General features: G+C 44.0%; 2 protein-coding genes across 5 annotated transcripts in view; one reads left to right on the top strand and one right to left on the bottom strand.

Moving 5' to 3' along the window:
- The window catches only part of RASGRP4 (RAS guanyl releasing protein 4), a 68,722-nt gene extending 56,970 nt beyond the window's left edge, over window positions 1-11,752 (top strand). For both annotated transcript variants that reach the window (XM_030218670.1, XM_030218669.1), the window contains 5 exons: window positions 1,861-1,970; window positions 6,459-6,576; window positions 7,104-7,140; window positions 8,661-8,968; window positions 11,047-11,752. In XM_030218670.1, coding sequence (XP_030074530.1) covers window positions 1,861-1,970; window positions 6,459-6,576; window positions 7,104-7,140; window positions 8,661-8,968; window positions 11,047-11,283 — 810 coding nt within the window. In that variant the 3' untranslated portion in view covers window positions 11,284-11,752. The remainder of the gene's footprint in view (window positions 1-1,860; window positions 1,971-6,458; window positions 6,577-7,103; window positions 7,141-8,660; window positions 8,969-11,046) is intronic.
- A 2,154-nt stretch (window positions 11,753-13,906) lies between these two features.
- Window positions 13,907-23,060, bottom strand: FAM98C (family with sequence similarity 98 member C). 3 transcript variants are annotated; one of them, XM_030219467.1, is made up of 8 exons: window positions 23,022-23,060; window positions 20,932-21,095; window positions 20,169-20,303; window positions 19,746-19,918; window positions 18,922-19,005; window positions 18,658-18,774; window positions 15,021-15,188; window positions 13,907-14,608 (listed from the first exon to the last, which is right to left on the bottom strand). In XM_030219467.1, the coding sequence occupies exons 2-8, from the start codon at window positions 21,077-21,079 to the stop codon at window positions 14,465-14,467; spliced, it is 969 nt and encodes a 322-aa protein (XP_030075327.1). In that variant the 5' UTR covers window positions 21,080-21,095; window positions 23,022-23,060; the 3' UTR covers window positions 13,907-14,464. The 3 variants fall into 3 exon arrangements, with proteins under 3 accessions (XP_030075327.1, XP_030075325.1, XP_030075324.1); XM_030219465.1 differs by lacking the exon at window positions 23,022-23,060 and adding an exon at window positions 22,736-23,008; XM_030219464.1 differs by lacking the exon at window positions 23,022-23,060 and adding an exon at window positions 22,805-23,008.
- Between the last annotated feature and the right edge of the window lie 52 nt (window positions 23,061-23,112).

Genomic DNA, 23,112 nt, shown 5'->3' with positions numbered 1-23,112 from the left:
CCTGAAGCCGATTCTATTCAATATTTTTTTTAGCAATATTACTGAAGGATTAGAAGGTAAAAAATATGCAACAGAGTGGACATCATGGAAAGAGTGGAAAGCATGATCCACAAAAATTAGAAGCATGGGTTAATGTTTGGCAGTTAAGCTTTAACGTGAAGAAATGTTGAGTGATGCATTTGGAGTGCAGACATCCAAAGGAACTGAATGCAATAGGTGAGAGGCTGATGTGCATTGACCAGGAAAGAAACCTTGGGAGATCATGTCCAAGGATCACAATGTGACAAAACAATGCCACAAAGCGTTATTTTGGATGCACGTTTATCGATGCAAAAATAGACTGAACACTTAGTGCAATCATCTTTTTTTCAAATGAGAGTGATTAGTAGGTTAAAATCAAGCTGAACGCTTATGACTTTAAAAATGGCAGCACAAACGTTGATATTGACAAGACTAGATTAATGTAACGCATTGAATTTAGGCATCGCAAAAACATATTGCAAAGCCCTACAGGTGATCCAAAACTTAGAAGTGATATTGATTTTTGATTGTGGCAAACCTGAGCATGTTGATGTGTATAGAGAAGAACAAGAACCCTCGCAAGGCTTGCAATCACACAGGAAAACAGAAACGGTGACTCAAAAAGGAGGACTGGACAATGCTCTTAGATAAAGAGTTTATTGAACAATCTATAGACTCAACACGGTCATGTTTCGGCCAATGGGGCTTCCTCAGGAGTCTCTTATTGCTGTCAATATGGCATATGCCTCCTCTGTTCTTCTCTTTGGACCTGTGAAGTTTTTTTTCCTGTTTTCCTCATTGATTTTGGAAAGGCCATGGCACCATTTCTGTCTGATGCATGGCCTGCTACTACCATCAAAAGAGAGGCAGGGAGGTCGGAGATGCACACTGGCAAGGCACCCTTACTACCTACATTGCTTCCCCATGCCAGCACTGTCATTTATGGCTGCTCCCCTCTCACTGTGCCCTCTTCTACAGCATAGTGTTCACACCGAGACCCATGACCGGGGCACCTCTTACCATACTGGCTCTCCCCAGAGGTGACAGTGCTGGGAAGGTTGCTAAGTCTTTCCCCTAATCAAAGCTGCCCATGGCTCAGGGCTGAGCTACTCCAGAAAAGAGAGACTTTTTTTTTAAATTAAATTTTATCAGACTGTCTGCAGCCAAAGCAAACTACATCCTTTCCTTATAAAATTTAAAGTTCACATCCCCCACCAGCCTTTTCCCAGGCACAGAGCCCTAGAAGCCAACAGGATTCAATCCCTGAGAGATTTCTCTAAGTAGGTATATTGGAAATCAGACCCATAGGACTGTTTCCCAGAAACCCTACTGTCTCAACCTAGGCTCATCACCATCACCATTCCAGATCAGTTAAGATGTCTGTACTATCTGCTAGACACAGAGCAAGAAAGGATAGGGGGCTCTCTGGTACCAGTATTATAAACGGAGGACAGTTCCTTTGGCATGGTTTTTTCTGTTTCCATCTACTGGCAAGGGGATACAATTCATTTGCCTGTAGTGATCTGGTAGGGATATACAAGAAGCCAAGATATACTCCACTAACAGTCAGGCCTTAAAGGCAGGAGTGTAGGTGCTGGAAAGAGATGTGGAAGAAGAAGACGAAGATGTACACTGGGAGGGCATGTAGGAGAGATTGTATTGGGACATAGGTTGTATATTAAGAAAGGGAGAGGGATGGAAGGAGTTTGCATGAGCCCTGGAAAGAAGGAAAAGGGAAAAGAGCATTGTACTGTATATTCAAAGGAAGGGATGGGAGGAATGAAAGCATTTATTGGAAGAGAAGAAACAGATGAAATCACTTCTTTTCCATTCCCACAGTCCATGTTGGAGAACTATGATCCTGAGCAGACTGGCTACATATCCTTGGAAGATTTTGAAAAGATTGCAGCAAATTTCCCTCTCTTTTTCCAAGGCTTAGAGAAGGATCGGTAAGCAGAAAGAGGCTGCGATTTCTTCCTTTTCTTATTCTGTCCTGACTCAAAATGACTTGCTTAGTGTCTCCAACACAACCAGATAACTGCAGAGAGCACATGCCCATAGCTGCCAATATTAGGTTTTTGTTATTATAGTTTTTTCTTAACAGTTTGCTGACAGAATGGACTATGCCATTTTTATTCCCATGGCAGCTCATTGTGATCTTGGGCGAGTCAGTTAACCCTCCATTGCCTCAGACTGTAAACTGTCCAAGGATAGGGAAAATACCTACTGTACCAGAAAGTAACATGCCTTGACCTTTAACTGACAAAAAGGCGTGAGCTAAATCCAAATAAATATCAGTTCATCAGTTTGAAGGATTAAGATTGGGAGTGATGGGAAAAGGATAGAAAGTTGTTAAGGGAGTCAAGTACACATTGGATAAACTAGTTAGTTATAGGATAGTCAAGGAATGGCAATCCCTTCCTACAGACCATCAACGCGAGTGCAATTACATGCAGTTTAAGCAATTATTTAAAGCTATGTTATTCCAATAATTTCTAAACTAAATTTCCAGTTTGTTTTCAGGCAGTGTCTTCCTACTAAATGATACAAAGGGGTCGATAAGCAAAGAGATTTAAGTGGCCAGGAGAGGCTCCTGACCGGAGGTTAACTGGGGATATTCAGCAGCACTTAACCGGACAGTGCCGCTGAATATCCCCTCTGACCACTTTTACCAAAACCAGCTACTTAGTGGGAGGTGGAATTAGAGCGGAGACAGGGCGGTGTGGAAAGCTAGACAGTTAGCAGAGATTTTCATGAAAAAAGGCTTTCCTAACTTTATGCGGTGAAGGCAACCGGGCACCAGTCTGAAGGCTGATGCCCGGTTACCTTCCAAGTAGCAGTTCTGGTGCCCCCTGTCCGATTCCCCTCCTACACCTCCCCATCTCAGTAGGACCCCCTAGGCCTACCTTCAATCCCTGGTGGTCTATTGAGGGCGATGGGGGCAAGAGGAAACCTCCCTCGCTTCTGCCCCTAGCAGCAGCATCTAAGAAAATGGCTGCTGCTACCACCACCTCTTGTGGCAGCCTTGCAATACTGCAGTAGTACTGCAAGGTTGCACCAGCCATATTGAGGAAGCTGCTGTTAAGAGCAGGAGTGAGGGGGGATTTGCTCCTTCCCCCATCAGACCGATTGAAGGTAGGCCCGGGGGGGGGGGGGGGGAGCTACCAAGATGGGGGGCATTAGGAGGGTGGGAGGGGTACTTAAGATCATGAGCCAGGGGGAAGGACAAGGAAGGAGGGGGGCCTGAGGGGGCTTGCAGTGTTGCTAATGACCCTGCAAAGTTATACGGGACCCAGATGAATATTGGCCAGGACCCGCACAAGCTAAACGGTGGTATGGCCAGCGCAGCACCATTTAGCCCCAGATATTCAGTGCCGGGATCCACAAATGGCCCGGCACTGAATATCGGGGGCTAATCTAACCTGCGATGGTCAGTGTTTAAAAAAACGCCGACTGCCAGTGGAGCTGAATATCAACTGGCAATCCTATAAAGGGCATCCACAATCTAGGTGCTAATCTAGTGTTCTGTAACAGCAAATTTTGTGCACCTAATGCATTATACAATACTAGCCTAAATCAGCAATAAGAATCATCGCTTATGCTTGCTCTATGGCGGATGTAAATAAGCGCCTAATGCTTCTCAACCCAGTCCTTGGGGCACATACAGCCAATTGGGTTTTCAGGATATCCACAAACACAACGCAACGATTTTGCTACATAAGTACATAAGTACATAAGTAGTGCCATACTGGGAAAGACCAAAGGTCCATCTAGCCCAGCATCCTGTCACCGACAGTGGCCAATCCAGGTCAAGGGCACCTGGCACGCTCCCCTACTGAGAGAAAAACATGTGATATATACTAAATTGAACCCGCCGATTCCAAATATAAACTCTGAATTTGCCTGACACGTCTAGATTTTAAGTTATACATGCAAAGCCTATTCACTTATAATATTAATGCTTGGGATGCATTTGTGCTAATAGTGCAAAACTTCCTTGGGAACAGACGAGCTAAAAACTATGCTGAACTAGTAGACAACATGCTTAAAGCATATGAACAACTTGGCTGCCGAATGTCATTGAAAATGCATTTCTTACATTCCCATCTTGACTTTTTCCCACCCAATTTGGGACACGTAAGTGACGAACATGGAGAGAGGTTCCATAAAGACATTTTTAAAATGGAAAAAAGATATCAAGGCCGCTGGAATCCCAACATGATGGGGGAACTACTGCTGGTTTTTGCAACGGGAAAATATGACCGGTCACAAACGCAAAAGTAGATGCCTGAAGCACTTTTAACAGTACTGGGCCTTGCTGAAGTAAGACTTTTATACTGGAATATGAGACTTTTTTGAAATGTTGTTATTCCATTCCATTTTCATATACTGTTTACTACGAAAACTTTGATATAGATCAGGTAATTGTTGGAGTAAAACTCGTTCTGTAAAAAATTATTCAGTGCTTTCCAAGTGCTTAATTCATTTGGGCAAACTTATGCATAACAAAATTTCCTGACGTGTTACAACAATTCTGACTTCGGATTTGGAATACGCACACTGAATTTAGTATAGGACAAATGGTTTTTGCCCAGTAGCACACGAAAAGTTTTTTTTTGTTGTGCTGTGATATGTGCAAGATTTGCATGCACTCTATCCCTGGTATGCAAATCGACCTCATGAATATTCATTGTGGATATCCTGAAAACCTGACTGGCTGGGTATAACCCTGAAGACTGGGTTGAGAAGCATAGTATTCAATAAAGTGTGTGCTTAAATAGCTGGAATGCCCATGATCCGCCCCATGTCCCCTTCATGTGAATGGCCCCTTTGCAGCTATGTGCTAAAACACTTAGGTACTATGTTACAGAATAATACCTAAGTGCATTGCCCTTTCATCCCCATTTTGGCACCAAAGTGCCATTTGAGTGCTTACCTTTTGATGTACTGTATAAAATTAGGGGGCTAGTATTTATCTGTTATGATGTTCTAGTTGTTATACCATCCTGCTTATAATCGAACGAGAAAAACGCCCAAGTTCCGACCTAAATCGGGAGATGGACGTTTATCTCACAAAACCGAATAAAGCGGTATAATCGAAAGCCGATTTTTGGACGTTTTCAACTGCAATCCGTCGCGGATGCGGACAAAGTTGATGGGGGCGTGTCAGAGGTGTGGCGAAGGCGGAACTGGGGCGTGGTTATCTGCCGAACAGAGATGGGCGCATTTCACCGATAATGGGAAAAAAGTATGCGTTTTTAGCTAGAATTTAGGACACTTTTCCTGGACCCTGTTTTTTCACGAATAAGGCCCCAAAAAGTGCCCTAAATGACCAGATGACCACTGGAGGGAATCGGGGATGACCTCCCCTGACTCCCCCAGTGGTCACTAACCCCCTCCCACCACAAAAAATGAAGTTTCTCAACTTTTTATTTTCACCCTCAAATGTCATACCCAGCTCCCTGACAGCAGTATGCAGGTCACTGGAGGAGTTGTTAGGGGGTGCAGTGGACTTCAGGCAAGGTGGACCCAGGCCCATCCCCCCCCTCACCTGTTACACTTGTGCTGGTAAATGGGAGCCCTCCAAACCGCCCCCAAACCCACTGTACCCACATGTAGGTGCCCCCCTTCACCCCTTAGGGCTATAGTAATGGTGTAGACTTGTGGGCAGTGGGTTTTGAGGGGGATTTGGGGGGCTCAACACACAAGGGAAGGGTGCTATGCACCTGGGAGCTCTTTTACCTTTTTTTTTGTTTTTGTAAAAGTGCCCCCTAGGGTGCCCGGTTGGTGTCCTGGCATGTGAGGGGGACCAGTGCACTACGAATCTTGGCCCCTCCCACGAACAAATGCCTTGGATTTATTCGTTTTTGAGCTGGGCGCTTTCATTTTCCATTATCACTGAAAAACAAAAACGCCCAGCTCACACATCGTTGAATAAAACATGGGCGTCTATTTTTTCCCAAAATACGGTTCGGTCCGCCCCTTCACGGACCCGTTCTTGGAGATAAACGCCCATGGAGATAGGCGTTTTCGTTCAATTATGCCCCTCTAAGAGTATTTAGTATTGCTTTAACTTGCTAGTTTGTTTAACTATTTTATTTTATGAGCATTTAATATATCACCATTCAAAATACATCATGGTGGAGTACAAAAAAATAAAATAAAATGAGGGAAACATATAAAACCAAAACAAGACATACAGTAACAAACACCTTGAACTACTTTTATAGGCGGAGTAAAGATGAAAAAATTGAATTTCCTAAACAGTATTAAAGAAGGAAAGATAGGGCTGCAAGAGATTTCAAGAGCTCATCTGGCCCACGTCCCATACTCTGAGTAGAATTCACTCTGCATGCAGAGCTGAAAGTTAACTAGCTTATCATTCTGAAACCTGAAATCCAGGACTTTTCAAACCTCTCCCTTTCTCTCTCCAACAGAAAGGGACCAGTTAGCCGTGAGGAGATCATGGTCTACTTCACGAAAGCTAGCTCCAGCCCAGATCTCAGCTTTCTGGAGATCGTGTCCAAGAAGCACACCTGCAGGAGCAGAAGCCCAGTATGTACCCTCTTGACACGAGACATCTCCTTTTCTTCATTCTGATTGGGCATCTTCTATCGAGAGCAAACATGGACCCGTGTTATTAAGGCAAATCAAAGCTGCTGCAGGCCTAGTCTCCATCTCTCTTTTTTCTGGAATTAGATCTCATGTCTTTGCATCATTTTCTGCTTCTCTGTTTGCTGTTGGAGGAAGCACTGCCATACCCTCTTTGAAATATATTTCTGTCTTTTCCAATCTACGGGGTTCTCAGTTTTAGGCGCTAGAAGCTTCCCTGTTTTCTTTGCTGCTGCTTCTTAGGGTGAAGTCCCTTTCATGAAAGCTGGAAATCCTTAGCATCACATGTAGCTGGGTTGTCACTGTCCTCATAAACCAGAAAACCAAGTAAACTGACCACATTTTTATTTAAATGATGATTCACCATTTGCAAATGATCAAAGCTCTCCCTTTGAGCTACCACATAAGTCTGCCATACCTGTGCTTCCCAAGGTCATCCTAGAATAATTCATTTTGTTTTTCCTTTTCAGTTATGGGATGAAGCAAAGCAGGGGTACAGATCGCAAGGTAAGTCAGAAAGAAGCAGAATAAAGCAGAGCAGAAGGGAGAGACTGAGAAATAAAGCGATGACCCCTGAGCTGAGTAGTGAGACACTTTGCCTCTTGTAATCCCTAATGTCTAGGGCAGAATCAAAAGTCTCTGCTTTTAGTCTGTGATAGGCTGACGCTGAACAGCTTTAGAAATCATGCATCATCATTAAAAAGAAAGTGAGGTGCCTCCGATACAGGACAGCATGGACTAAGGAATGCTTTTCTAACTTGATTCTCAAAATTAGATTTCTTACTACGCTTTATAAAGTGCTGCCCATAAAGTCCAGGCTGACTCGCACAGGCTGGTCTTTGCAGGCTCCACAGAGCACACATGACACTGCAATTAAACTCCAGCTCAGCACAGAGCTGCAAAGATGATGGAAATGACAGTGAAATTCTATCGAGAGGAATAAAGTGGGAAATCACTGACACAAGAGAGGCAGGATGTGCAGGCCTCGTAACTGCCCCCTCCCTAATGCCTTTCCGTCTCTGCAGCCTGTAAGATAAACTGTCAAAAAATATACAAGGACCAGTTAATGGATGAATACATCCAGCTTCTCTAGCTCAGAATCCAGTAATATCAGCTGCCTTTAAGCACAGCAGCTCAGGTACAAGCACATCAGGGGAAGGGAGGGAATTTCTTCCTAGAAAGGTCAAAATTCTGGCCATTCTGTTGTGAGAAAAACACCCAAAAGAGTACAGGGCAATTAAGAATCAAAGATATCATGCATGGACTTGGGCAAGTGCTATAGGGAATGGTGCAGGATGGCCATGATGATACATGTGGTTCCAGCCTCTCCCAGGAGGTGTAGGGAAAAGTGAAAAACCTCAGGCTGTGAGGGAGCTCATACGATTCCAGTTCATTTCTGTTTGATGGTCAACATTTGAATATATCTTAGAAATATACAGACACATTGTCCCTCTCATATCAATGTGTTGCCAAATGTCAGCATGATTTTTCGTATCAAAAAATATTAAAGGACTGTATACAATGTTCCCTGATTCTTCAATATCATGTTTTTTATCACTATAGAGAGGCCCTCTGGAATTCTCTAAAACTTGCTTGTCCCTTGCTATTGAAAAATGTGATACTGAAACAGCACCCCCACTGGCAGGAATGTAGCTGGAGGACAGCTCAGAGCAGTGCTTCTCAGCCCTGTCCTTGAGACATACCTAATCCCATCTGGTTTTCAGGATATCCACAATGAAGATCCATGAGATAGATTTACATACCAAGGAGGAACAGCATGCAGATCTATCTCATGCAACTTCACTGTGGAAATCCTGAAAACCAGATGGGATTAGGTGTGCCTCAAGGACTGGGTTGAGAAGCACTGGCCTTAGAGGGAACACATACTCTTCTTCTAACCAATCCTTATCTTTGGGCACTGTCTGTGGGATAGAAAAGGACATGAAGTATCACTTGTAAGTCACTGATAGAGATCCTGGATTACAAAGGCACTCTTTAATCAGCCTCTGTGAACCTCCCCTGAACAGGTTCAGCTGAAGAAGCTTTTATGCCATCACACAGCCCAAGCAGCAATCGCAGGTCTGAGCATAAAGAACGGATTGTCGTGACGATGGGAGGCCCTGTTCAGAAAAGCTCCATCTGTATGAGGCCCCTGAGGACAATGCACAAACAGACACAGACTGAAGGGTTCTCTCCTTCCACGACAAACCCAGCCATACGCAAGCCCAGCCCTTCAGAGTCTCCGATCAGCATTCGGCATCCACAGCAAGAACAGAGCAGTCTGTGCATGGCGGCCAGCAAGGACCACCTCAAACAACTGAAAGAGGTAGAAAAGGTACAAAAGCATGTGTGAAAAAGACCAAGTGTGTGCTGGTGCAAGAGTGTATTAGAGAATGACAAGGGGACAAAGTTTGTTCCTGTCCCCACCTTGTCCACGCAGGTTCTGTCTCCATCCCCACCTCGTCCCCGCAGGTTCCGTCCCCACCCCATCCCCGTGGGCATTGTCCTCATCTGCAAAAGCCTCGAACACTTACGATTTTATATTTAAATCTTTTTAATAAAGTATAAAAAGGAACAATATGCTGTGCAAAAATTACAAATAGAGAACAATAATAACAATGAGCAGCTATAATAACCCTCCCACCACCATCACCCCTCTACCCTTCAAACTCCAACAATAGGCAATTTCTACTACATCAAGGAATCCTAATTCACACTGTTAAAATGTCCAGGGGTACAAAATACAACCTGTTCTGTATGCTCTTGGGGAGAAAAATATGCCCTATGGTTATGATTTTTTAATCTGTGGATGAATAAGAAGTCATCAACAATCTCAACAATCAGTCTAGCTCTCCTATTTTCCACATTCCTTCCTGCAATAGAAGATGTGCTGATAGCAGGAATGCACATGATCCCTCATGCAAATTTTGCTAGCTTGTTTTTCCAAAAAAAAAAATCAAAGTATCGTTGTAGGCATCACTCAAACATAAATAACAGTCCAGTCCATTAACAGGCTTCAAAGCAGAAAATGACACGGGGACAAACTTTGTCCCTGTGGCCTCTGTCCCATCCCATCCCCACCCCATCCTTGCAGGATCTGTCCCCGTTTTCCTCCCCGTTCCTGCGAGCTCTGTCCCCATCCACATCCCTGCGGTTACTGCGGGTCCCGGTCCCATTCTCTAGAGTGTATAAGACCGTGTGCAGTACAAAATGCAAAACCACCACCACCACCATCTCTGGGAAAAGATGACTAAAGTCACCAGAAACAAAAAAAATGAGGTTTTAATAACTTCTATTAGAGCAAACTCCATTCTTTTAAATTAAAAAAAAAAAGAGTTACAGAAGTTCAAACATTTAACTTTTGTAGATTTCTTATGGACCCGACATGATAAAAATCTTTTGGATCCACTACTTTAGTCACTTTCTCCCAGAGATGGTCCTATATCAATACCTCAACTGTGTATGTTGCTTCCAGTACTTGTCCGAGTGCATTTGTGTATCTAATGCATTGCACCTTACTTCTGCAGTGGATACTTGAGGAGAGACTGTGAGCAAAAGGTCTTTCCTCAGCCTGTCCTACACACTACCCTCCAGGTTCTTCTCACTTAAACAGTGTGCTTTACATTTGAACAGTTCCAACAGAAATCCGCAGGAGTGGAGAACTCTATAACCCCACAGGAACGTTCAAAAGGAGAGGAGAAAAGTGGGTGGACGGCCACGGACTCCAGAGACAAAAGGGACAATCTCAGGTTAAAGAAGATTTATTGATCAAGGGACTCGACACAACGCATTGTTTACCACTAAGGTCTTTTTCAAGAGCACCTCATTGATCTACTCTGATATGCTTCACATTTGGAGATTTTGAGGTCTATCTTACAAGACTCCTGAAGCAGGCCTTTTTGGATGAAACATAGCGTTGTGTCGAGTCCTTGATTAATAAATCTTCTTTAACCTGAGATTGTCCCTTTTGTCTCTGGAGTCCGTGGCCATCCGCCCACCTTTCTCCTCTCCTTTTTACATTTATCTCCTGCCAAATATTGGCTGGTCAATCAAGTAGGCAAGGATCGTATCTGGTCATCTCCCACTGACCAGCACATAATTGGATAGTACAGATGAACATTTGTGGATACCGCCACTGCATTATCCGGTCAGTGCTAGGAATGGTCTGGGGACCAAAACTGGGTGGAACTGGCAGTTACCTGGGCACTGCTAATTATATCCAGTGGCGGTACCCAGTAACTATCCAGTTAACATACGACAGCAGAAAGGCCGGTACATGGATGGATAGGTGTTAAAAAAAAAAAAAGGCTGACCACTAGCAGCTGAATTTTACCCCATCCCCACAGTGTATATGGTAGCATGGCATGAGGAAATGATCTTGTCCCTCACTGCCTTGCCTTGTCTGCATTTCAGGAACGAAACTGCCTGCTGCTGGAGAATGCCAGCCTGCACTGTTTGAACTCACAGCTGGAGGTGGAGAATGCCAGGCTGCAGGACCAAGTAAGCAGTCTGCAGGAAGAGCTGAGGGTACTAAAGGAACAGCTTCAGGGCCTCACCCAGCCTACTGTCACCTTCATCCTGGAGGACCTAGACTCACTGCACCTCCACTGTGACTCTAAAACGTTTGGAACAGGTCCTCAACATGGGTAGAATTTTTGATGCACACAGCACTTCCTCCACTGATGAGGTGGATTTTGCAGTCACAAACCACTAGGCAGAAGACTGAGCTTTGGGAAGAAAATCATCAATTGGGGTTCTACTAGCATGAGCTGAAGCTAATCTCCTGTATGTGCTCCCAATACCTGCTCTATGGCTCAGTGGGTCTTTTCTGCAACTCACTTCTCTTTCGATGGCCACTGTCTGGCTGGAACAACAATTTTGTGTAATATCTGGACTAACGGCCAGAGCCGGATTAAGGTATAGGCAAATTAGGCCCGTACCTACAACTCAAAAGTTTAGGGGGGGCCCTGTCAGATGTGCTGAGGCCTCAGGAGACTAGGATTCCTACAAATTTGTAGGATTCTACAAATTTGTAAATGAAGTAACTGTCTCAAATCCAGAACGATAGCTAAAGTGTCTGGATATTTTTCAGAGTTTTGCCCTCTACAGCTTTCCAATCCTCCCCCCCCCCCCCACCTCTTTCCAGTGCAGAAACCATGGTAGGCTGTAGCCAACAGAAAGGCTGTGCTAGTCATAGGAAGGAGGGGCTGAGCTGCAAGGGCTGTAGGAGAAGATGAGCTCTGCACAGGGCCTTGGAGAGAATCAGTGGAAAACGTGAGTGGAGTGAGGATGTAAAATAAATTGAGTGAAGTGTGAGGAGGGCTCTTGCAAGCTGAAAAAAAGAACTCACAGCAAATGCAAGAACTTTACAGATGATGGTGGGCGGGGAGGGGGGAAGAAGGTACTGACTGCATGAGCACATGAACGGCACCACCATAGAGAATGTTTATTTCTAACCAGTGAGTGCTTGCGTGTGAGCTTCCCTTTGAAAATTTGAGCTGGAGTGGAGAAGTTCATTGTTAAAAATGTACCTGTAATTTTCAGCACACAGAATTTACCCAGCTAGCTATTATCTGGGCAAATGCATTTGAAAATTGTCCTAATACTCCCTCCATTCTGCCTATATCCTTTCACAAGTATCAAACAAAGATAAGTATGTTTATTTTGCTTCCTCCACTTGTGAAGCTTTTTTACATGTAAAAACTTTGTCTATTTATACCTCAGACATATTTCCCACAAAACACACTCTTTGGGGCAGTCCAACTTTGGCATCTCTGGTTTGTACTAGAGGCAACGGAGGAAGAAAATTGCCCAACTAAACTGAGCTGCCAAGCAGGGGCGTAGCCAGAGCTCATGGTGGGAGGGGGCCAAAGCCTGAGGTTGGGGGCACATTCTGAGTGCCGCCGCTCCCCTCCCCCCCCCCCCCCCCCACTGCCTTGCTTCACCTCCTTGCCGCTTCCCCCACAAAAACAAATACCTTTGCTGATGGGGGTCCCCAACCCCCACCAGCCGAAGCCTTCTTCAGCGCCGGTCTCCGGCGCAGCCACGTTCGCTGCCGTGCTCTTCTTTCTTCTTGCTCCTCCTGTGCACGCTGACGCTCCTTCTCAGTTTCACATAAAGAAGCGTCAGCGTGCACAGGAGCAGTAAGAAGAAAGAAGAGCAGGGCAGCGAACGTGGCTGCGCCGGAGACTGGCGCTGAAGAAGGCTTCAGCTGGCGGGGATTGGGGACCCCTATCAGCCAAACCAGGGGCCCGGACAAAATTGCGGGGGCCCCATGGACCCACATAGCTACGCCCCTGCTGCCAAGTCACTCGGTTCTAGGCAAAAGACTTTTTGGCCAGTACTGCTATTGAACTTGCATCCTAATTCAGTGTGGTAGTCATAGTCCCTGAATTTACTCATTGAATCAGCACTTCAAGTCCCATAATGCACTGTGATAGTTGTCAGGAATCCAGGACTGGTCTAAAATCTCCCTGTTGGAACTAGGTAATTTGGCACCTCTCCAGCTATAACCATTAAACCACGCCATTCGAAACATGTGCTCACCCAGCCCCCATGCTCATTCAAAACTATTACTCCCTCCATAACGACAGATCAACTCTGCACTTTGCTACTTCCAGAGTTGAAATGGGGAGGGGGGCATGGTAGGGGACCCACACATATGATTTCCTAGGATCCAATATAGTATTAATCTAGCCCTGTTCATGGCACTCTTTGGTATCCTGCAGCAGGCCAGGACAAGGCAGCAAATCATGCACCTGCAAGAGACACTGTGTATTCAGGTCCCCGAGCAGGGATAAGCAGGAAGACTGAATGAAAACCTCCTTCACAGTTCGTCACAAGCGCAACTAATGACACAGTTCTGAACGTTGACCACCAACTTCAGAACTAGGGGGAGGGGAAGTGAACTGTACTGCTACACCTCAATTCATCAGTCACCTTCACTTTGCCCAATATCTGCAATGGCACAAACCTATTAAAAAGGAAACTTCCACACAACTGGCTCCTAATTCATCAAACTCCAGCAACATACATGTATTTTATAATAATACATATTTTTTAATGTCATTCCTTTACTCACAATGCTATTTCATCCACTTGTCTTTATTATTCAAAGTATTATATCAGCTGATGTAATGCTGATGCACAGGATTTTATAAATATTATCCATTATTTCTAGGGCATTAAAAAATAATGAGGGCAGTTTTCTAACGTAAGTACACCAAAACCTTGGCACATCTCCCCTGAACACACAGATACCATGCAAATCTGATTTTTTCTTTTAATCCAAAATTAAAGAAAATTCATCAGACCATTTTCTGCCATTTATATAAACTAAACAAAAATCCACATTCACAAGCAAGTTCTTTAGCCTTTAAAAAATCAGTCCCACACAGCTGGTCTATCTTTTGACTGTACCAATAAAGCAAAATGGGTCATATGTCTATCAGTGCAGAAACTTACAGTGACCCCTGCTGTTTTAATAAGGCAAGTGCATGAGAAATTCACCGTCTATGGCAGTGCTTATCAACTCTTCTCCTGGAGGGCATACCAAACCAATTGGGTTTTCAGGATTACCACAATGAATATACATAAAGTATACTGCACACAAATTAATCTGTATATCTCGTGCACATTCATTGTGGTAATCCTGAAAAGTTGACTGGCTGTGTCCTCCAAGAGAGGATTGGTAAATATTGCCCTTTGATACTAAGCACGTCTGTTACAACTGACAAGGGTAAACTTTCTCAGGAGGCTGGGAAGTAAGTCTCTGACTGCCCTGGCATACGACTGCCATGTGGCTAGTTGCATGGGTCATGAATTCCAGCAGCTAACGGTTCTTTTTCCTGCCATGCTTCTTCCAATGTTTCCGGCCGCTGTCACCCCCCCTCTCTCTTCGCTTTTCCCACATTGGCATGGGGGGCTCGATCTCGTTAGGCCTGCCCCCTCGGTCTGGGACACTGCCCATGAGAACCTCAGAAGAAGGAAGACAGCTCAGGGTTAGTGATGGGAGAAGACATGGAGCTTATACAGACATTCCATGACAAAGGTGCCAATTCTGATAATACCATTTGCCTAGTAGTATGGCTACTGTATAATATTTCAATTAAGCCTGTAGGGCAGCACACAGGGTGAAAGCCTAGGAATTGGCAGGGGACCAACATGCTGGTATATGCCAGATTTACTTTTGCTAGTCTTTCTTCCCCCGTCTGTCAATAAAATTTACTACCCTAAGGCAGCTGTATCAAGCAACTGCAGCCTTAGTTTCCTCCTCTCGACTGCATTTACCAAGTACTTTTATCACAGACTTATCAGGCAAACCTTCCATTAACACTACTGCCAACTCCTTGCCAGAATCAGAGCTGCTGTGCTTTTCTAATGCTCACCTTGTTCACAGAACAGCTGGTTTTCTCCCGTGAGGCACCGCTGCTGGTTTTCACAATGCGCGAGGTGTCCTCCCGCATGGCCAATATGTGGGCTAAAGTCACACGAGACTGCGCAGTTAGGGCAGAGCGAAGAGGGGTATACACCTGGAACATTTCCTTCTCTCGGTCCTGAGAGGAAGAGGAAGGTATGTGGAAACACAACTAATCAGTACTACATGAGGCTAAATGCACATTTAGATTTCAACCTAGGTTATCAATAGAAATCAAACAAAATAAAACATGGAAAAGAAAATAAGATGATACCTTTTTTATTGGCCATAACTTAATACATTTCTTGATTAGCTTTCGAAGGTTGCCCTTCTTCGTCAGATCGGAAATAAGCAAATGTGCTAGCTGACAGTGTATATAAGTGAAAACATTCAAGCATTACTATGACAGTCTGACAGGGTGGGAGGATGGGGGTGGGTCGGAGGTATGCATGGGGACATCAAAGCATATCATTGATATTCTAACAGGATGGGTGTGGATAGGTGAGGGGTGGGGTGATCAACAGAGACATACAGCTTTATGGTTTATAATGGGCTAGGAACCCCAGGTCCTTGTTAAGTCCTTTCTGTTGGGTGTTAAAATATTCAATCATTCTGACTTCAAAGGTCTTACGTTCTTGTATGGTTTTAAAGTTACCTTTCAGTATTCTCACTGTGAAATCACTGGTACAGTGTCCTGGTTCTGTGAAGTGCTGTCCCACCGGGGTGGGGGCCCTACTGGCTGTATTGTTCATGTGATGTCTGTGTAAATTGAATCTTGTCTTAAGCATCTGGCCTGTTTCTCCAATATAGCATCCTTCGTTACATTTTTTACACTGAATGATATATACCACATTGGAAGATAAGCAAGTGAAAGATTCCTTTATGTTGAATATATTTCCTTTGTGGATGACTGTGGGGTCCTGTGAAATATTTTGGCATAGTTTGCAACTGGATAAATTACAGGGAAGTGTGCCCTTCTGTTCCTTTTCAGTCTGTGATGGAAGTTTACTTCTGATTAGCTTGTGTTTTAAGTTGGGTGGCTGTCGGAAGGCCAGTACTGGTGGGGATGGGAATATCTCTTTCAGTAATTCATCCTCCTGGAGTATAGGTTGTAGATCTCTTATGATTTTCCTCAGTTTTTCCAGCTCTGGATTGTATGTCACTACAAGGGGGATTGTGTATGTGGATTTTTTCTCCTTGTACTGTAGCAGATTCTCCCTGCGTGTTTTGAGGGAGGAGGCAATATTCTTGGAGATTATTTTGGGGTTGTAGCCTTTCTGTTTGAAGGATGCAGTCAGGCTTTTAAGGTGTCTGTCTCTGTCCCCTGGGTCAGAGCAGATACGGTGGTATCTTGTGGCTTGGCTGTAAATGATGGATCTTTTTGTATGTGAAGGATGGAAGCTGGAGTTGTGGAGGTAGCTGCATCTGTCTGTGGGTTTCTTGTATATAGATGTTTGTATACAGCCATCACTGATTGAGACCGTGGTGTCCAAAAAATTGACTTTTTCTGGGGAGTAGTCAATTTTGAATCTGATTGTAGGATGGTATATATTGAAGGCAGAATAAAATTGTTTCAGAGTTTCTTCACCCTCCGTCCAAATCATAAAAATGTCATCGATGTACCGGTAGTATTTTAGAGGTTTGGTCTGGTGTGTATTCAGAAATGTCTCTTTCAGCTCAGCCATAAAAAGGTTGGCATATTGGGGTGCTGTCCTGGTGCCCATTATTTGTAGATAGATATCATTGTTAAAGCGGAAGTAGTTGTGAGTTAAAATGAATTTGATTAATTTTGTAATAGTTTCTGGTGAGTATTGATGGTCCAGTGTGGATTTTTTTAGGAGTCTTCCACATGCAGCTATGCCATCCGCATGTGGAATGTTGCTGTATAGTGATTCTACTTCCATCGTGACCAGAAGGGTGTTAGGTGGTAGTTGCTTGATATTTTTCAATTTATTCAGAAAGTCTGTGGTGTCTTGTATGAAGATGTTAGTTTTGTGTACGAGAAGTTTCAGAATTCCCTCTACGAATCCAGATATTTCTTCCGTGAGTGTGCCAATACCTGATATGATTGGTCTGCCAGGGTTTTCCGGTTTGTGGATCTTGGGTAGCATGTAGAATGTGCCCACAGAGGGCTGGTTTGGTATATATATGTGGTATATATCACTCAGTGTAAAAGATGTAACAAAGGATGCTATATTGGAGAAACAGGCCAGATGCTTAAGACAAGATTCAATTTACATAGACATCACATGAACAATACTGGTGCCAGTAGGGTTCCCACCCCTGTTGGTCAACATTTTACAGGGACCAGGACACTGTACCAGTGACTTCACAGTGAGAATCCTGAAAGGTAACTTTAAAACCATACAAGAACGTAAGACCTTTGAAGTCAGAATGATTGAATATTTTAACACCCAACAGAAAGGACTTAACAAGGATCTGGGGTTCCTAGCCCATTATAAACCATAAAGCTGTATTTCTCTGTTGATCACCCCACCCCTCACCTATTCACACCCATCCTGTTAGAATATCAATGATATGCTTTGATGTCCCCATGCATACCTCCTACCCACCTCCAACCTCCCACCCTGTCAGACTGTCATAGTAATGCTTGAATGTTTTCACTTATATACACTGTCAGCTAGCACATTTGCTTATTTCCGATCTGACGAAGAAGGGCAACCTTCGAAAGCTAATCAAGAAATGTATTATGTCCAATAAAAAAGGTATCATCTTATTTTCTTTTCCATGTTTTATTTTGTTTGATTTCTATTGATAACCTTAAGAGTGGACTAACACGGCTACCACACTCCTCTACTTAAGATTTCAACCTAGAACTGGCCCTAGGACTGACATTTTGGAAACAGAGGGTTATTCAGTAAGGTGGCATGAGAAAAGGTGTGGCACTACTACAGCACTGTACACATTAAATGCAGATACTTTCTCTGTCCCTAGAGAGCTTTTTTTTTTGCACCTGGGGCAATGGAGGGTTAAGTGACTTGCCCAAGGTCACAAGGAGCTGCAGTGGGAATTGAACCCAGGTTGCCAAAATCAAAGCCCACTGCGCTAACCATTAGGCCACTCCTCCCTAGTCAGAAACTAGCCCAGCCACAGAAAGCCATGCTCCAGGCACGATCTGATCATTGAGGACATACTTTTCTACTTTCTCTTTCTGTTTGCAATTCTATATCATTCTTCTTCAAGGTTCCAAAGTGAATTACATCAAGCCCAACCAGTGGGTTCACTTCCAAGGCCTGTCACTCTTAACTTTAGCTTCAGAAAGATGTTCTCTGGGCTGGAAGAAGAGGGTAGCTCCCAGCAGTGACAGCTCTCCTCCTCAGATTAATTTCTTCATTACAAAAAGTGTATGGTCCAATGGCTTCTTTAGCATTTTAACTCCATCGGATTCTAATATGGTCAACACCCTTTAAAGGAAAACTTAAGTTTTCCACAGAAAATTAACACCTAACTTTTTTATCTACTTAATATCACATCCTGCAGAAATTTCATGTTACCTGATTCAAAGCAATTAATGTAAAGTTATTCACAGTCAAACAGTGAGCAAGAAAGGAACCTGCCTTTTTTTTAATAGCTCTGTGACCTCTCACCTTTGACCTTTCAGACCAGTGGAAGGACTGTAGCGTTACGTGGAAGCGAGTGACCAGCATTCGCATGCGACATTCATACTCGACACACAAAGCCTGCTGGATCTGCTGCAGCTGATCCTGGGGAATATAAGGGATGGATGGAAATAACATGGCTGCAGTCTTGACAAACCTTCATGCAGGTTACTTAATTCAGCTAGCAAAAAAGTCACAGGTTGTGATGCAACACCTCATTCGCCCCCTCCCCAAAAAAGTACTCCATCATACCCACTGATGGGGATCCAAGGGGATTCTCAGCAGGGGGCTCGTCACTGCTTCACTCTCAGGCAAGGTAGACAAGAGGTCAGACACCTAAGGGGGACATGCACATTTCAACTGGCTGCAAAAAAAAAAAAAAAAAAGCAAAAAAACCAAACAAAAAAAAAAAAGGTGAAAATTGTTATGAAATGGAGACTAATCCTCTCTTGACGACAAAAAGATATTTTTTAAACTGTGAGGTCAGTGAGGGGCACTTTTCTTCAGGCTGAACAGTACAGCTATTGCTGGTAGATAAGGTGGTGGCTTACTCATCATGTTCCCTTCCAGTGTGGGAAATCTGTTATTCCTACTCAGCACTGAAGGGATGGAAAAACAAAACAAAACAATATATACAACGTAACAAAGCATACACAACTGTTACCTAGAGAAATCTGAGACAAGTAAGAACATTAAAAAATGCCATCAAGCCCAGAATCCTCTTTCCAACAGTGGTCAATCTGGGTCATGGGTACCCAGGATCCTAAAGAATCAATCATTTAATTGCTACCTACAACCAAGGATAAACAGTGGCTTTCTCAAGTCTATCTTAACAATGGTTTATTATTAACATTTCTTCTTGAACTTATCTTAACCATTTTAAATCCAGCTGTGTCAATTAGCAACATATTTATTTAAATACATTTATATCCATCCACTGTACTATCTCTAGGCAGTTTAAAATAAAACAAAAAATATTAAAATATAAAACACTTAAGGTGATGACAGCAAGTTCAACAGACACTTCCTAAACCCAACAGGAAACTTGCTACACTTGGTGTTGAGGTTCCCTTCACCTTGGTTCTCATCTCCTCTAGCAGCTGTGACACAGGGCTGCTCAAAGTAGGCTCAGGCATGTTCAGTGCCTGGCTTATTTGCCTGAGTTCCTCAGCAGCCTCGCTCTGCTCCGGCACAGGAATCAGTCTCCTGGACAGCAGCCTAGCTGCTTGCAGCTCCGAGCTCAGAAACTCTGCAAGCACAAGATAAAACACAGGGAGGCTGCAGATCTCACAGTATCAAACTAGGCTACGTCTTCTTCTTACAAGTGGAACAATAGCAAAGTGACAGAAGCTTGCACACGGCTATAGAACTTTCCTGATCATTGTTCACAGGAACCCAGTCCTTTATCGTATAAAAATAATTGAAATCAATAACCATTCTTCAATCTTAAAAGAAAATTTTCTTCCCTTCCTCTCTTCCAGTCTGTGCAGTCCACTTACCAAGCAGCAGTAAACAGTTCTTGGCATTGGTCAATCGGGAGGTCACATCCCCAGAGGTCAGAGATGTATATGGACAATTCAGCTCGCTCAGCACTCCACTCATCTCCAACTGAAAGGTGTCTGCATCCTCAGGCCCTAGGGAGAAGAAAAAAAGTGTATCTGTTGCCCCTAACCATCCTATCTCAGGATTTTGTGCTGCACCTTACTACTCAATGCATATCGGTGCTATCTAGTCCTAATTCTAGATATGCTAAAATACCAACTGTTGCATAATAAAATAATTTCTAAAATCCTAAAAACAAATTGTATCTTGACTATTCCAGACAATGAGAAGCCCAGGTACAACGTGGCCTCCAAACCACAGGTATAAATGCCATCTTGAATTTGTGTCATTAAACTTTCTATTATTTTTAGAATTCTCCCTTATTACATATTGCATCCTGGTCTTCTCATCCCCACTTCTTAACACCAACTTCAATACTTCCATTCCCTGATGAAGTTTGCTGTGTATTCCCTGCAGGTAAATACACTGCTGAAAGCAGGTTACAAAAATGGTAAGGTACACTGGTATACAGAAGCAGCCTATAGAGGATACAAAAAGGATGGATCATGTTTAGAGACTCACTGAAGAACCTTATTTGCATAAACTGGTAGGGGCTGAAAAGCATGGTCACATGTGAAAAACACAGTCGCTCAATAGTAGGGCCGGACCAGTTAATACAAAATACTTTTCGGGTAGTTATTTGCTTCCTGCTTTTCTTACCACTAGTGGGACTAACATCTTCCTCCAGCGAGCATAATTGCCTCAGCTCAGTCACTAGCCAGCAGCAGAGTGCTGTTAACTCTTGACACGAGGCTCCACTGCTCACCAACTTAGCAAGAGCCACCTCCTCTTCTTCCTCCTCGTCCATCAGTGAGCCTTCATACCTGAAGGTCACAAAAAAATAGCCACTATCAAGACAAGCTAAGAACCCGGCCAACAACTCTTAGAGCTGTAAAGGTTTCTGAAATGTCTAACATTTACTGATGTAATGTTCTTTACCTGACCACAATTTTGAATTTAAATTAACTCAATCATCACTACTGATTTTTTTTTTCAGGCGGGTTGAGCAATAAGAATGAATACTTTTCCATTTTTAAAAGTATGGCAGGAGAAGCAAGGAAAGCTAATGACAGTTATTTGTTATTTATTAAAGCCCATTACTCAGGTCTATGCCCCCTCCCCAGCAATATTTTTTCTAGAAGCTATCTACCATATCTTACAAAGAGGTAGTTAAGAACCCATTATTTTATGCATTCAAGATTACTGATACTTAAAACTTGGGGGGAGGGGTAGTTTGGAATAATGGGTAACACTGCATGCACAGGGTGTCCACCTCTTGACACTTAACCCCATTTCTAGGCACTAAGGAAGTCAGGACAGAATTCACGGCAAGTCGTGATGTTACAGTAATCTTCCGTGTAAGAGTCCAGACTAGAACTGCGGAAGTACTAATTCGTCCATCCATTTATCTTCTGTCACTGCTGACATAACATGCAGGGGTGTTAGGTACAAGAAGATCTTCCCTTCGTCCGTCCAATACTCCTGTGCCAAGAATTGGAATGGTTTGCCGAAATGCTTAAAGCTGCAAAATGATCACCAGCTGTTCAAGAGGCTGCTGAAAACCCACCTATTTGGACTGGTCTACTCCCCCCACTCTCTTACCGATCAATAGTCCCACTTTCTTACCCCTGCATCTGTTATGCCCCCTTCCCCTTCCTTGCCTATTCTTGTCTCTTACCATTTTCTCTTATTGCATTGTCATTTTTAATTCTCCTATGTAAGCCACATTGTGCCTGCGTGTGTGGGAAAATGTGGGGTAGAAATGTACTATCTATATATATAAAAGGCACTTTGAAGCCTCAAGCCGGAAACTTGAGGCGCCCGAGATATCCGGTTTGGCCTGCAAGCTCCAGTCACTGTAGCTCCGCCCTCGCGTCAAAACGCGATGATGTTGAGGGCGGGGTGGCCCTCGCGTCAAAACGCGATGACGTTGAGGGCGGGGCTGCCCTCGCAACCACGTCACTGACGGACGAAGGGACGAAGAGGAGAGGTGTGCAACTCGGAACGGAGGGGGTGTCTGCAACTCGGGAGGGAGGACGGGGGGGGGGGGGATTACCCTGCTAGCGCCCGTTTCATTTTTGCCAGAAACGGGCATTTCTTACTAGTAAATAAATAAATAACAAAACCCTGTACACTACTAATTATATCTGACATCTTGTAATGACTATGACATAACAAAACTCTGTAAGCCACATTGAGCCTGCAAATAGGTGAGAAAATGTGGGATACAAATGCAATAAATAAAATAAAATAAAAAAGGCACTTGCCCCCTATTCATTTATTATTGCAGGATTGTTCCACAGGTTACATGCCCTGCTACTCACAAATCCATCTAACACCTAATCCCTCTGTCCAGCTCTGATTAGGCTATGGGTCCCTACAGTACAGACAAAGGAGGTAAAGAGGTGACTAGACGCATTACAGCAGTCCCAGGGCCGTACAAATGGATAAAATGTACACACACCCACGCCTCCTTCTGGGGCTGTACAGACACGATGCTCCCTCCTTTGCCGGGTCTGACACTCACACCTACCCTAGAGCCCGAAGTACCAATCGCAACACAACCGGGGAAGAGCAGGGAGCAGACTCCGCACTCATATTTTTATTATTATTCTAGACTCCCAGCGCCCAGCCATCTACCACCAAATTACTTCCTGGTAACCTAACCACGTGACCAGTGCAGCGCGCCGGCGCCGCTCAACCCAAGGGGTTTTATCCCAGGAAGTTAGACTGAGACTCCCCGTCCTAACCTCCTTGGTTACCCAACCTCCTTGCCTCAGCCTACACTCTCCCGCGTTACGTAACGGTGGCGACGTAGCCTCCCCTCAAGAGGAGCCTCCA

Source organism: Microcaecilia unicolor, chromosome 11 (assembly GCF_901765095.1).
Source record: "Microcaecilia unicolor chromosome 11, aMicUni1.1, whole genome shotgun sequence".
In the NCBI taxonomy this organism is placed as follows: Eukaryota; Metazoa; Chordata; class Amphibia; order Gymnophiona; family Siphonopidae; genus Microcaecilia; species Microcaecilia unicolor.
Note: the sequence above shows the minus strand (reverse complement) of the source record. Positions and strands in the feature narration are given on the sequence as shown.